The sequence below is a fragment of the Micropterus dolomieu genome, linkage group LG08 (genome assembly GCF_021292245.1).
Source record: "Micropterus dolomieu isolate WLL.071019.BEF.003 ecotype Adirondacks linkage group LG08, ASM2129224v1, whole genome shotgun sequence".
Classification (NCBI taxonomy): Eukaryota; Metazoa; Chordata; class Actinopteri; order Centrarchiformes; family Centrarchidae; genus Micropterus; species Micropterus dolomieu.
This window is the reverse complement of record NC_060157.1, coordinates 15347711-15361339: the sequence shown is the minus strand read 5'-3', so window position 1 is coordinate 15361339 and position 13629 is coordinate 15347711. Positions and strand designations below refer to the sequence as shown.

General features: G+C 45.5%; 1 protein-coding gene across 1 annotated transcript; it reads left to right on the top strand.

The window, feature by feature from the left end:
- Positions 1-396: 396 nt before the first annotated feature.
- ncoa6 (nuclear receptor coactivator 6) lies at positions 397-13287 on the top strand. Its single transcript, XM_046055560.1, has 18 exons — positions 397-531; positions 1317-1654; positions 1949-2104; positions 2661-2783; positions 3212-3334; positions 3446-4279; positions 4426-4557; positions 4864-6184; positions 6301-6419; positions 6573-6754; positions 6795-7061; positions 7160-7396; positions 7535-10562; positions 11729-11785; positions 11905-11935; positions 12405-12446; positions 12686-12819; positions 12922-13287. Exons 2-18 carry the CDS (start codon positions 1357-1359, stop codon positions 12966-12968), a joined length of 7131 nt encoding a protein of 2376 aa, XP_045911516.1. The 5' UTR covers positions 397-531; positions 1317-1356; the 3' UTR covers positions 12969-13287.
- The last annotated feature ends 342 nt before the right edge of the window (positions 13288-13629 follow it).

Here is a 13629-nt window from a genome sequence, read left to right as displayed (position 1 = left end):
TGCATTTTACAAATTACACATAACCTGTATTATTGTATTATTTTTGCTATGTATAAATGCCAGTGATGAATGTGCACACCAATCAAGATTCTGCTGCATATATTTATATAGAGGCATTGCAACAATTTAACCAAAGTGTATTTTATTGAATCCATGGCTCAAAGGACCATAGAAAACTGAAAACAAGGTGTCAGGCTACAAAAATGAGGAACATGGAACCACTATTTTAAATAGGAATGTAAAAAATGCTTAGATTTTTGCAAAGATTAAGTTTTGAAAAAAACGTAACTGGATTTGTTTTTGAGCTACTTAATGCTAATTTTTAATCTTTTCTTCAGTATTTTGTATTCCTCATAACGGACGTTGCGGCTCCATTTTCAATCGGGATTTTCTTTTGGAAAGCACTACCGGAAGCAGTATTTTTCGTCGTGCCAGTTTGACATCGTTTCTGACTTGCTTGTGATTCATGTTTTGTTAGCTAATCTGGCTAGCAGATGTCGCCTTGAACCTATTTTCAGATGAATATATGTGGTAAGGATTTTGCTTTTGTCATTCCTAATGTACTGCTGGTGATCTGTAGCAAGTTTACGCCAATGAATTGGGAAGCTAGTAAGTTGTGTTTCAGTGCATTCATGATGAATTAACTGCAGTGCTACCCAGCTAACGCAGCTAACGTTTGCTAACTGGAGCTTTCGGAGGAGCCAGCAGGAACTGCTTTGACATAATTGTATCCTCTTTCCTATTGGAGTGTCTGCTAGAAACATATTCATTTGAACTCTGAGTGATGTTCGTATCGGCATGAAAATGCACAAAAACATTGAATACGGGCTGTGTGTCTTCTCCCTGCCGACTTTGATGTCGTTACATTAGCTTACGTTTGCGCTAAGGCCCGAGCTACTGCTGGGCCGATGTTAACCAAGCTGGCCACCGGTTATTGTAACGTTAGTGAATTTATCAATGTCACGTTATTTACCATTATTACATATCACACTGCTATTAAATTATCCCGACCACCTAGAATAAATTTAGATTTTTTTTATGTCACTAACGTGGAGTAGTGTTGTTAACGTTAGCTTTAACATTACTGTGATAACGTCATCCTTTTAACTGACGTGAGTTTAGAAAAAGAAAAACATTGTTTTTGTTTGACGTTGTCCCTGAAGCTTACAGCGTAGCTACCTATTTATCCAGCATCTTATCTGCTCTATAAGTAAGTTTTCATTACCCCAATACTGGTTGTATCCAGTGTACTTGTCTCTTGACGATGACACTAATGGTTTTCAAGATTGGATCTGTGTCTCTCTCTGCAATTTCAGCATGAAACGGTTCAAACGCCACTCCTAGTTAGAGGGGAGGATGGCACATCGACGTACCCCACCTCCGCTGTCCCAGAGGACAGATTACCTGCAGCCTGATAATGATTCCGACATGGACTCTGGTGTTGGCGATGATGCAGGGGAGGATGCTGACAGTTGCCATGAAAGTACAGTAACAGAAGAGGAGAAAGTCAACAAGCATGATGGCTCAGAAGAAAACAGCGGGGAGGACAGAGATTTTACAGTTTTTGTTGCCTTTCAAGGGGATATGGAGGATGAGGACTTCACACAAAAACTTGACACTGTCCTCAGTGGGATACCAAACATGCTAGATATGGGTTAGTTTACTTTTGATGACTCTGACGTTGAAGAATCTCTTATTTTGTTATTGATCAGTGTCAGAATATCTGAGGTACATTCACTTTGTTTCTTTGTCCAGAGGGGGTGCACAAGTTTCAGAAGCACTGCAAATTTGAAACATGCCCCTATTTCTGTGTGGCATTGTATATTTCAGCAACAGTTTTGTGTTTATCTTTTCCTTGTCCTTCTGTCCTTCCTGACCAGTAGTCTCTTTTTCCAATCTTGTATACACTGTAACTACAACTTGAATCCATTCCATGTCCCTTTTTTAGGCTCTGGTAGGCTATGGCCACAGCATGTGGAGCCTTGGAACAGTGTGCGGGTTACCTTCAACATTCCTCGAGACGCTGCTGAGCGTCTCAGACTGTTGGCCCAAAACAACCAGCAGCAGCTGAGAGACCTGGGGATTCTCTCTGTGCAGATAGAAGGTAACAGCTCAGCCTTCAAACCCCTTGTCACTTCAAAATAGGATGCAAGAGACAATGTTTTTTTGTCTATGGCATTTCAAAACAAAGCTGGCAGTCAATTATGGCTGAAATCATAAGAGAGACGGAGGCAGGGCAAGCCGGGGTGTTTACCTGAGGTGTAGGTGTTTGTGAGTGTGTGGACAATTGATTTCTGAGGCAGGTGCAAAGCATACTTAAAAACAATAATAAGAATGTTCGTGGTCATTAAAACCTGCTTTCACAGGGTGGTATAATGTGAAAATTTAAGATTTTTTTGCTGGGGGGGGGATTTTACAGTCAGGATGCTGGCTCAACGCTGTGATGTCTGTCAGCCATCGCCCAACCCTACATCATTGCGAAATGGAATGCGGCACAATAGGCTAGCTTTATCTCGATAATCTTGTTTTCATAATTGTTGGACGCCAAAATCGTAATTGAAAATTTGATTAAATGCACAGTACTACTTCAAAATAAAGGATATCAACTAGACTTCTTGTAGTAAATGTTTTTCATAGATGTTTCCTCTATTCATGTTCAGGGGAAGGGGCCATCAATGTGGCTGTGGGACCAAATAGAGGTCAAGAAGTCAGAGTGAATGGACCAATTGGAGCACCTGGCCAGATGAGAATGGATGTCGGCTTTCCAGGTCAGCCTGGTCCAGGTATTAATTTACTGAATTGATTACGCATGGTCTCTATATACGAACTAGACTGAAACTGTGCTTGAATATTGGATAGTGGTTCATTTAGTAGTAGTTTTTTAATGACACAGTAGGTAATATGCAACCATTGATCGTTTTTCTTATACTACTACTACTACTACTACTACTACTACTGATGATGAAGATGATGATGATTATTGTTATTATTATTATTATTTCTAACATACATGCCTCCATAAAGACACGACTTAAAAATCTGTAAAGACCAAAAATAGTTGAATGTGTTGCATGGTTATCAGTTGTTATATCCATTCATTAGTTATGTATTTTTAATCTGTAATTTTCTATTAAATATGTTCAGCCATTTATAAATATTAGCTGTTTGTCTGTTTGCACATAATGATTTAATATGCATATATTTCAACAAGGAGGAGTAAGGATGGCTAATCCGTCAATGGTTGCCGCTGGGCCGGGTATGGCAGGTCAGGCTATGGTACCAGGCAGCAGTGGACAGATGCATCCTCGTGTTCCAAGACCATCTTCACAGACAGGTTCAGGTCATTATTTCTTGTACGTCAAATGATACATGATGTAATTTTGAATATCTAACCGCTCTGACAGTACAATAATGGAAGGACCACATCTTCCTTCCTCTCAAATAGATTTGATGGATCCAATGATGCCAGGTATGTCAGTTCAGCAGCAACAGCAACTTCAGCACCAACAGGCTGGTCCCCATGGCTCAGGCCCAATGCCTCCTCAGGCTGCCCATCACATGCAGGCTCTGCAAGCCGGGAGACCGCTGAACCCTGCTGCGCTTCAGCAGCTACAACAACAACAGCATCACCAACAGCAACAGGTCCAGCAGCAAGCTCAGCTATCCCAGCTAGGACCTAGACCTCCATTCAACCCATCAGGCCAGATGGCTGTGCCACCTCCTGGCTGGAACCAGTTGCCCCCCGGGGTCCTCCAGTCACCAGCCGCCCAAGGAGGCCCTGCCTGGAGAAAGCCGCCACCCCAAGCCCAAATGGTTCAACGCCCACCCTCCCTTGCTACAGTTCAAACTCCTAGCCACCCTCCGCCCCCTTACCCATTTGGCAGCCAGCAGGCTGGGCAGGTATTCAATGCCATGGGACAGGGACAGTTACAGCAACAACAGCAGACTGGAGTGGGTCAGTTTGCAGCTCCCCAACCTAAAGGCCCACAGGCCAGCCCTGGTGGTGTTGCAGGGCAGCCCAGACCCCCTCCACCCCTTCCACCAACTTCTGGACCACAGGGCAACCTCACTGCCAAGTCTCCTGGTTCCTCCTCGTCTCCTTTTCAGCAGGGTTCACCAGGGACTCCTCCCATGATGGCTCAGAGACCTACAACTCCACAGGGTTTCCCTCAGGGTGTTGGATCACCAGGAAGAGCAGCCCTCGGCCAACAGGGTAACATGCAACAAGGATTCATGGGAATGCCCCAGCATGGACAGCCTGGGGCCCAAGTTCACCCAGGTGGGTTAAAGTTGTAACCGTTTCTTGGTAGACTCAAATACACATTAAAAATGTTTAGGGGGGGTTGCCATCGTAAAAGAGTATGGTATTTATAAATGTTGTACTCCAGTGTCTAAAATAACAAAAGTAATGATTACTAATTACAGGCATGTCGAAGCGTCCCATGGGCTTTCCAAACCCAAACTTTGTCCAAGGTCAGGTGAATGCCAGCACTCCAGGAACCCCTTGTGGAGGAACCAGTCAGCAGCTACAGAGCAACCAAGCGATGACTCACCCAGGTAAAATGGTGCTTGGTTGGAAAATTAAAATAATGTGAAATGGGAGAGAGGGACTGGGTTTTTGAGGCAGAGATCAATACTTCAGCATTTTAAAAGATTTGCTGTTTATGCAATTGCAAACATTTTTGGCAAAGATGCCTTACATTTAGTTGTTACATAGTTACACTACTTAACCTTCTGTATGCAGTAATCTACTCCATGGCTTACCACGCAGTAAGCAGAAGGCATAATAGCTTATTACCTTCTTACCTGGTGTGAAACCCATTTATGTAGTTTCTTCTTTTTTTCCCCTCCCTGTTACATCAGGAGCCCAGCCATCAGTCTCCACACCAAACTCAATGCAGGGTGCACCCCATGCCCAACCCAATGTTATGGGTGTACAAAGTAGCATGGCAGGTCTGCCCCCCGGTACAACCACTGGACCTATTATGGGTCAGCAACAGCCTGGCCTCCAGACTCAGATGATGGGCCTCCAGCATCAGGCCCAGCCCGTGTCCTCCTCCCCCAGCCAGAAGGTTCAAGGCCAGGGTGGAGGTCAAACTGTCCTCTCAAGGCCCCTCAGTCAAGGGCAGAGAGGAGGGATGACCCCACCCAAGCAGATGATACCTCAGCAAGGCCAGGGGCCGATGCATGGGCAGGGTCAGATGGTTGGAGGCCAAGGGCACCAGGCCATGCTCCTACAACAGCAGCAGCAACAACAGCAGCAACAACAGCAGCAACAACAACAAAACTCCATGATGGAACAAATGGTTGCCAACCAGATGCAAGGAAACAAGCAAGCATTTGGGGGCAAGATTCCAACTGGGGTCATGCCCGGCCAGATGATGCGTGGCCCTTCTCCAAACGTTCCAGGTAACATGGCTCAGTTCCAGGGCCAGGTTGGCCCACAGCAGATGACTCCACAACAGCAGCAGCAAATGGCTCAACTCCAACAACAGCAGTTACAACAGCAGCAACAGCACCAGTTGCAACAGCTGCAGCAGCAACAGCAGCAGCAACAACAACACCAGCAGATGAACCAGCAACAGCCCCAGCAGGTTCCTATTGCTGGCAATCCTAATCAAGCTATGGGCATGCATGGGCAACAGATGAGGCTCCCTGCTGGTCATCCTCTTATCCAACAGCAGTTGCAGCAGCAGCAGTTACAGCAGCAGCAGAAACAGCAGCAACAGGCCATGTTGCAGCAACAACAACAACAGGCAGCTCAGCAACACCCACATCCTATGGGAGATCCTAATAATGGGACAAGTGACTTGGGGGTCCAACAGATGGTCCCAGATATGCAGGCACAGCAACAGCAAGGCATGATGGGGGGCCCTCAGCACATGCAGATGGGAAATGGTCACTTCACAGGTCATGGCATGAACTTTAACTCACAGTTCCCAGGTCAGATGCCAATGGGGGGACCCTGTGGACAGGCAGGAGCCTTTCCCATCAGCAAGGATGTAACACTGACTAGCCCACTGCTAGTCAACCTGTTGCAGAGTGATATATCAGCCAGCCAGTTTGTGCCAGGAGGAAAACAGGGAGCAGGGGGTGGCAATCAAGCCAAACCCAAAAAGAAGAAACCAGCACGAAAGAAGAAGCCCAAAGAGGGAGAGGGCCAACAGCAAGTTGAGGGACTTGGGTAATAATTTGTATTTGTTACAGTTTGGTTTCGCCAGTGTGGACAGTTGAAGTCAGTTGTATTACTGTACTAGTAATTATTTAATTCAGCTTCATCTATTTATTCTCTTTTCTTAGTGCTCTTGATGTGGCTGCTGGCATGGAGGATTCTGAACTGCCAAATCTGGCCGGTGAACAGAATTTGGGCTTGGACAACTCTGGCCCGAAACTCCCTGATTTTGCCAACAGGCCTGCGGGTAATTAAGTCACATGATGTAGAAATAATAATTTTTTAAAATGTCCATTTATTGCAGATTCTGTAGGTCTAGCAACTTTACAATATGCTTTACTTCTCAAAATTTGTACTAGTATCTGTTTTGTATATGTATACCTCTCTATACATCCCCTAGGCTTTCCTGGCCAACCTGGAGACCAGAGAGTTTTGCAGCAGGTGCCCATGCAGTTTATGCAACAGCAACAACAACAACAACAACAGCAACAACAGCAGCAACAGCAGCAGCAGCAACAACAACAGCAGCAACAGCAGCAGCAGCAGCAACAACAACAACAACAAATGCAGCACATGCAACAGCAGCAGATAACAACAACAACAACAACAGCAACAACAACAACAAATACAGCAGCAGCAACAAATGCAACAACAAATGCAACAGCAGCAAATACAGCAACAGCAGCAACAATTACAACAACAACAACAGATGCAGCAACAGCAGCAGATGCAACAGATGCAGCAGATGCAAGGTCTCCAGAATGCTCAAGGGCAGCAGGGAATGACAGGGCCGCAGACTCCGGGTCAAGGCCAGCCCCAGATGCACCCTCATCAGCTGCAGCAACAACAACACCAGCCGCAAACTCAACAACCACACCTGCAACAACAGGTATTATAAGTGTTATTTACCTTTTGATAGTGTTTGGTATTAAGACACTGGTTAACAATAAAAATGTTAATAATATTTTGCCCCATTTTGCATTTTAGCAGCAACAGCAGATGATGATGATGCTGAAGATGCAGCAGGAGCAGGCAAAGCATCGCATGTCCATCCCTCCAGGAGGCCAGCTCCCTCCTAGGGGACTGGGAAATCCACCTGAGGTGCAGAGGCTTCCTGTCTCTCAGCCAGGCAACATGCCTGTAATGATCAGCCTTCAAGGACATGGAGGGGTAGCACCATCACCTGACAAAGCCAGAGTGATGCCTCTGATGGTGAACCCACAGGTAAGGGCCAAATGATGCAACACGTAAACTGATTTTGACATTCACATCTCGTGATTTGAAATTGTACTTGTGAGTGCACTTTTATTTATTTTCTTGGGAGTAAACTGTACACCATTTGTATTTGTACTCCTTTTCCAGCTTGCAGGTGCTACACGAAGAATGTCCCATCCTGATGTGGGGCAAGTTCCCCAAAGTACTGGATCTGAAGAGGCCTCTGCAGGGGCCCACCAAAAGCAAGACAGGTCTGGTGGTTCAGAAATTGGGGTACACCCTGGAAATGGGGCCCAACAGATGATGCCCAATCAGGGCTCTAACACTCACATGATGAAGCAAGTCCCTGGTCCATCACCGATGCCCCAGCACACTGGAGCCAGTCCCCAGCAACAGTTACCCACTCAGCCTCAACAGGGAGGCCCCATGCCTGGTCTTCATTTCCCCAATGTCCCCACAACCTCGCAGAGCTCCAGGCCCAAAACTCCTAACAGAGCCAGCCCCAGGCCATACCACCATCCCCTTACCCCAACTAATCGTCCGCCCAGTACTGAGCCCTCTGAAATCAACCTTTCACCTGAGAGGCTAAATGCCTCTATTGCTGGGCTGTTTCCTCCCAAAATCAACATTCCTCTGCCTCCCAGACAGCCTAACCTAAACAGGGGGTTTGACCAGCAAGGTCTTAACCCAACAACACTGAAAGCCATAGGGCAGGCGCCTCCTAGCTTAACTCTACCAGGCAACAACAACAATGGCAGTGCTGGTGGAAATAACACTAACAACAATCAGCAGCCTTTCTCTACTGGCACTGGAGCAGGAGGCCCAGGCGCTAAACAGGAAAAGCAGACTGGAGGGCAGGGTAAGAGGGCAAGTCCTAGCAATAGTCGGAGGTCAAGTCCAGCCTCTAGCCGCAAGTCAGCCACCCCAAGTCCAGGGAGACAAAAGGGGACAAAGATGGCCATCCCCTGCCCTCCCCCGCAGCAACAGTTGGTCAGCCCTCAGGGGCAAACCATGATGCTAAGCCCTACCTCAGTATCCCCAAGTCCAGTATCTATGCCTTCACAAGTAAGTGGGGCCATGGAGGCACAGCAGACCCAGAGCCCCTTCCATGGGATGCAAGGTAACCCTGCCGAGGGAGTCAGGGACAGTCAGGGAATGATGACAGCAGAGCAGCGACAGATGCATCAGCCTCCGCCTCAGCCTTTGAGAGAGTTATCAGCTCCCAGAATGGCAAGTCCTCGTTTCCCCACGCCTCAGCAGCCTAAACCTGACTTGGAACTGCAGGGTGGCACAGTTGATAGGCAGCCAGCACAAGTGGCACCTATGCAGGACTCGGAGGTCTCACCTACTCTCAGGACAGCTCCAACTTCCCTTAATCAGTTACTGGATAACACGGGTATCCCAAACATGCCTCTTCGGCCCATACAGAGTAATACTGTTAGGGAGGTTATGGGAAAAGACAGTCCCAAGTCTGCTTTGGATCCAGAGAGACCACTCCACAGTAATTCCCAGAGTACAGATGTGTCAGCTTCTGTTGCTACTAGTGCCACTATAAATGAATCAGAAGCTAAAGCCAAACCTGCTGTCCCAATCCCAAACAGCAGTCCTAATTTGCAGCCTGCTTCAATTCCCAGCTTGCACTCTAGCAATAACGTAAACTCCAGTACTACCCCTGGCCTTAACCAAAACCCCATCTCTAGTCTTGGCGCCCTTCCCAGTTCGAATGTAAATCCAACACCTACCCTTTGCCCCACCCTCAGTACTAACACTAATGCCACCACGAATGTAAGCCCCAACCCAGTCACTTCAAATCAGAGCACTCCTGCCTCCACCATTACTACCAGTTCTAAATCCAGCTCTGGTCTAAACCCAGCCATTTCGGCGCCAAACCCAAGTCCTAGTCCTAAACCTGTGACAAGTGTTCACTCAGTCATACAGATCCCTGCCTCTTCTAGCACCATTTCCCCCAACCAGATCACTGTCTATGTCACTTCTAACCCCATCACTTCTGCCCCCACTCCCCAGGCACCCGCATCTATGGTCTCCACCATGGTGGCCGTCCCTAACAAGAACATTAGACCTCAGGACATGCGGCAGCAGGCCCCGGTCCCCCGACCCCCTCAGTTCATCGCCACAACCCCTGTATTTATCAACCCAATTTTCCAGGTCCCAGGTGCACCTGTGGCAGCCAATTCCACAGTGGTATCACAGTCAGTCACCATGATGGGGCCTATTCAGGTGTCTACTACAAACATCCAACTTTCTCCTGCCCCAAGCTCCACCCACTCCTCAGGGGCGAACATGACCAGCACTCAGCCTGCCAGAAGTGCTGTTGGACAGGTCCAGATCGCCACTAGTATGTCTTCATCAGCCCCAGTTGCTACCCCCCCAGCTCCTCAGCAAATTAACCCAGGAGCTGTAAAAACAGAGAATGCAAGTGAGGCAGGCTCTGCTCAGAAATCTAGTCCCCCAGTCCAGCAGCCATCTCCCCATCCAAGCCCTTCAGCATCATCTCCCTTTCAGCCACCACTGGCTTCTCCTCCTCCCTGCTCTAGTCCAGGGGCTGTTAATTCCATCCGAAAGAGCCCCATGTCTCCATCTCCCACTGTCCAGGTGAAAAGTAAACCTGCACAGGCCTCTGCAGCTGTTACTGGTACAGCTGACTCTCAGCAGAGTCCTGTAGAAAGGCCTGCGCAGGGGCCAACTGGGACTGCGCCACCCCAGGCCTTTCATCCTCCTGCTAGTCCTGCTGTTCAGATTGAGGCACTAGCTACCCATACTACTGCTGCTCCAAACAACATTACTCTGCCTGCAGTGTCATCACCAATGGCAGTTTCCAGCCAAGTTGCTGTTCCCACTCAGATTGTAACACAGGCTCCAGGGTCTGCACCAGCTTCAGTCTCGAGCCCAGCCCAGGCTGCAACTTCTCATGCTCCTATTGTCACTGGTGTCTCTTCAGTTAACTTGCTCTCTACGATTGCTCCTGTACAAAGCCCCGTACCGTCCATTGTTCCAATTGTTGCCAGACCTGGACCTGTTCAGGAGGTTTCCCCTACCACATCCTCTCCAGTTACTAACCCCAGTGGAGTTCTGCCAGCTCAGTCTGACCCCCCAGCTATGGAGTCCTCCATGCTGCAAGCTGCTGCACCTGCTGAAACCACTCAGACCACCCCAGGTAAACAAACAGCTGTGAGTTTAAAGAATCATTGGGTATGTATGTATTAGTGCTAGGCAAAGATTAAAACACTTAATCTCGATTAATCGCATAGTTAATGCGCAAAATTGAATAATGAATTCTAAAGTAGTGTATTGCACACTTTTAATTTAAATGTATTGCTATATACACAAAAGTGTAATAACATGCTGTTTGTAAACACTTAAATAACACTTACTAAATAAATAAGGTGCTTTTTGCCAGCAGTATTCTCTTTAATAATAAATAAAATAAAAAATATTTCTTGTAAATCTCAACTTAAACATTAATTTAATCAAATCAAATAGTATAAAACCAAAGCTATTTTATCTAGCTTGTTATGTGAAATTACCATCCAGAGTCACGATCATAACCATCATTATCCACTTCACTGTGGCATTTGTTCGCTTGTCTTGCTTTTGTTTATCTACTTCTCCCACCCCTCTGCGACCCGTGGTTTGACTGTATGTGTATTGAGAGCCAGTGAGAAAAGGACTTTCAAAATATTAATGATGATGATGATGATAATAATAAAAACTGCATTAACGTGAGATAAAATAATTGTCGGTGTTAATTAATGCATTAATGCGATAATAACATGTTAACTTGCCCAGCCCTTGTATGTATGCATGTATCAAGTAAACAAGATAATGACCATACTCTTGCATGATCCTTGGTCAAGTCAAGCTAATGACTGATGTTCCTTTTTAAGGAGTTTAATTTCAGAAGCATTTTTGTTAAATTTGTTGAAATTCTCTTTTACATGCCAGCAGGAATCAATAAATCAAATGCTTTCACACACAAATTTAAAAAACTGGTATCTGTGGCTGTCGCAGGACTGTAATAAGCACATCAAATAATTTAATTCGATCCAGATTTAAGTATCAAGCTTTCCAGGGTTTGTACATTTTACAATGAATATTGGAATATTGGTTGTTGTTTTTTTTCTGGTTTAAAAAGGAAGACCATTGCTATATGCAAGGCCTTTGCTAACTGCTGGTAGTAGAGAAGAGATAGTTGTGCAAGGCTTAACACACAAGCCACTCTATATTTGGTTTTAGTTTAGGAATCTGTGATACATATTCCTAACTAAATATGTTTTACATATTTAAATGTGTTAGTTGAGCTATTCAATTATTTTTCCTCAGCACCCATTCAACAAGAAGTCCCACAGTCGCAGGAACCTGTTGCCAGTGAGAAGACCAGTAAGTGTGGTCATCTTTGTCTTTAAGAAGTTGTTAAAAAGGACAATGCCCTATGATCTCATTATAGTCTTTTGGAACTGGTTGGCATAGAAGTAACTCTTGTTTTTTGTCCCCTTTAGGTGAAGAGGTCTCGACAGGTTCTGAGCAGGGGTAAGATTCCTCATAACATTTGTATTACTTGAACTGCTGTACTGTTGATTAGCTGTGTAATGCTCCATGTGCTTGGGGTCTATTAAGATTTTCCCTACTATTATCTATTCTATCTGTTGATCTCTGAAAAGTTGGCCTAGTCTTAAGACCCATGCTCTCGAAGGAGAAATGCTTAGACATTTCTAACTCTACTGAAACTCAGGGAGTTCTTTTGGTTGGCCAAGGGGTTACATGGTGAAAACAATGAGCCACGTGGCCTCAGCAATTGGTATGTATAAATAGCATGCAACAATATAAATATACTTATGCATGTCAGATATTTAAACAAAGAACAGCCCATCGCAAAGCAAATTGTACCACTCACTGACCTGACCTTTCCTGGGGATTGTCATAATATGGTGGGGAAGTAAAGCCATTTTTTGTTCAGCACAGTTTATAGTTTACCGCTGTTTTTCCACTTCTATCACAGATGGGCAAAGAAAAGAAAGACGCCCATCAACTTAGTCCCAAGGTATGTATTTTAACATGTTTGTGCTGCAAAGACACAAGCAGTGATCATGTCGACGCAGCGGATGCTGTTGGGATGAAGACGCACGTTATCTGTGGTAGACGAGGAAAAACAGCAGTCCTGAGTGGTATTATATCTTTCTCTGAGTAGAGAAGAGTTAACGCACACCCTTGCATCTTCAGTAACGCATCCTTGTGTTGTCCTTCCTTGTCGTTTGTTGTTTTTCTTTCTGGTCCTCTCAGAGCTGCTGTGGAGAAGCCCAAGGGACCGAGCAGACGCAGCTCCCGGGCAGAGAAGGAGGTGGAGGAGGAGCCAGTAGCTGACAGCGCCATTAGGAAGAGATCAGCCAGGCCCGGAACCAGTGCTGCTGTAAAAGGTAACTTAAAGACAGAATATCTATTATTAAATCGTAGCTACACACATGGCATTACTATATTTCCCCTAATATACTTGTGTACTCCTTTTTTTTTTTAAACAGAAACTGGAGCGAGCCCCACCCAGGCCAAACGAAGGAAGTCTAAATAGCCTGTCAACTGTACTGTAAATGTTTTTGTTTCTCGCTGTGAATCAGTTGATATCGGTTTTTCCCTCCGAGATTATGAATTTCGACCGGAGGAAGAAAGCGTGTACAGATTGTTTTAAACTTAATTATGCTTTTGTTTTGTCCATGCTATTACGTGAGACTGTAGTTAGAGTGTGTGCATACAGTATGTGTTTGTGTGAATGTGCTTTTTATATTAAATGCTGGATTAATCATGTGAAGACTGATAATGGAGCTTGTCATGATTGTATAATTATGTTGTAAAACTGAATTAAATTTTTTACTGCTTTTTGTTCTGTGAAACTGTGTAAGATGATTCATGCATTGTCCTAAGGTTGTTGATCATTTGAAGTTCAGTCTCACAGCCTGCTAATTCTTTCCAGATCTGCTTTAAAGTACTGTATTATTAATAAGCACTGTAGGAGGTGGAGTGTGGTGTAAACAGTCAGGACTCCATGATGCTCTAGGAGATGTATTTTTTTTCCCTCCACCATAAACATCCTGTATGAATGCAATGAAACGAGTGTACGTTGAAGGGATAAAATATCCACTCTAGCAACTGAGTTGAAATGTTGATACACTGGTTCAGGTAGGGACCACGCACAGTGTTGTCCTGGGCTTCAGGGTGGTGTGAGCATGCGCAGT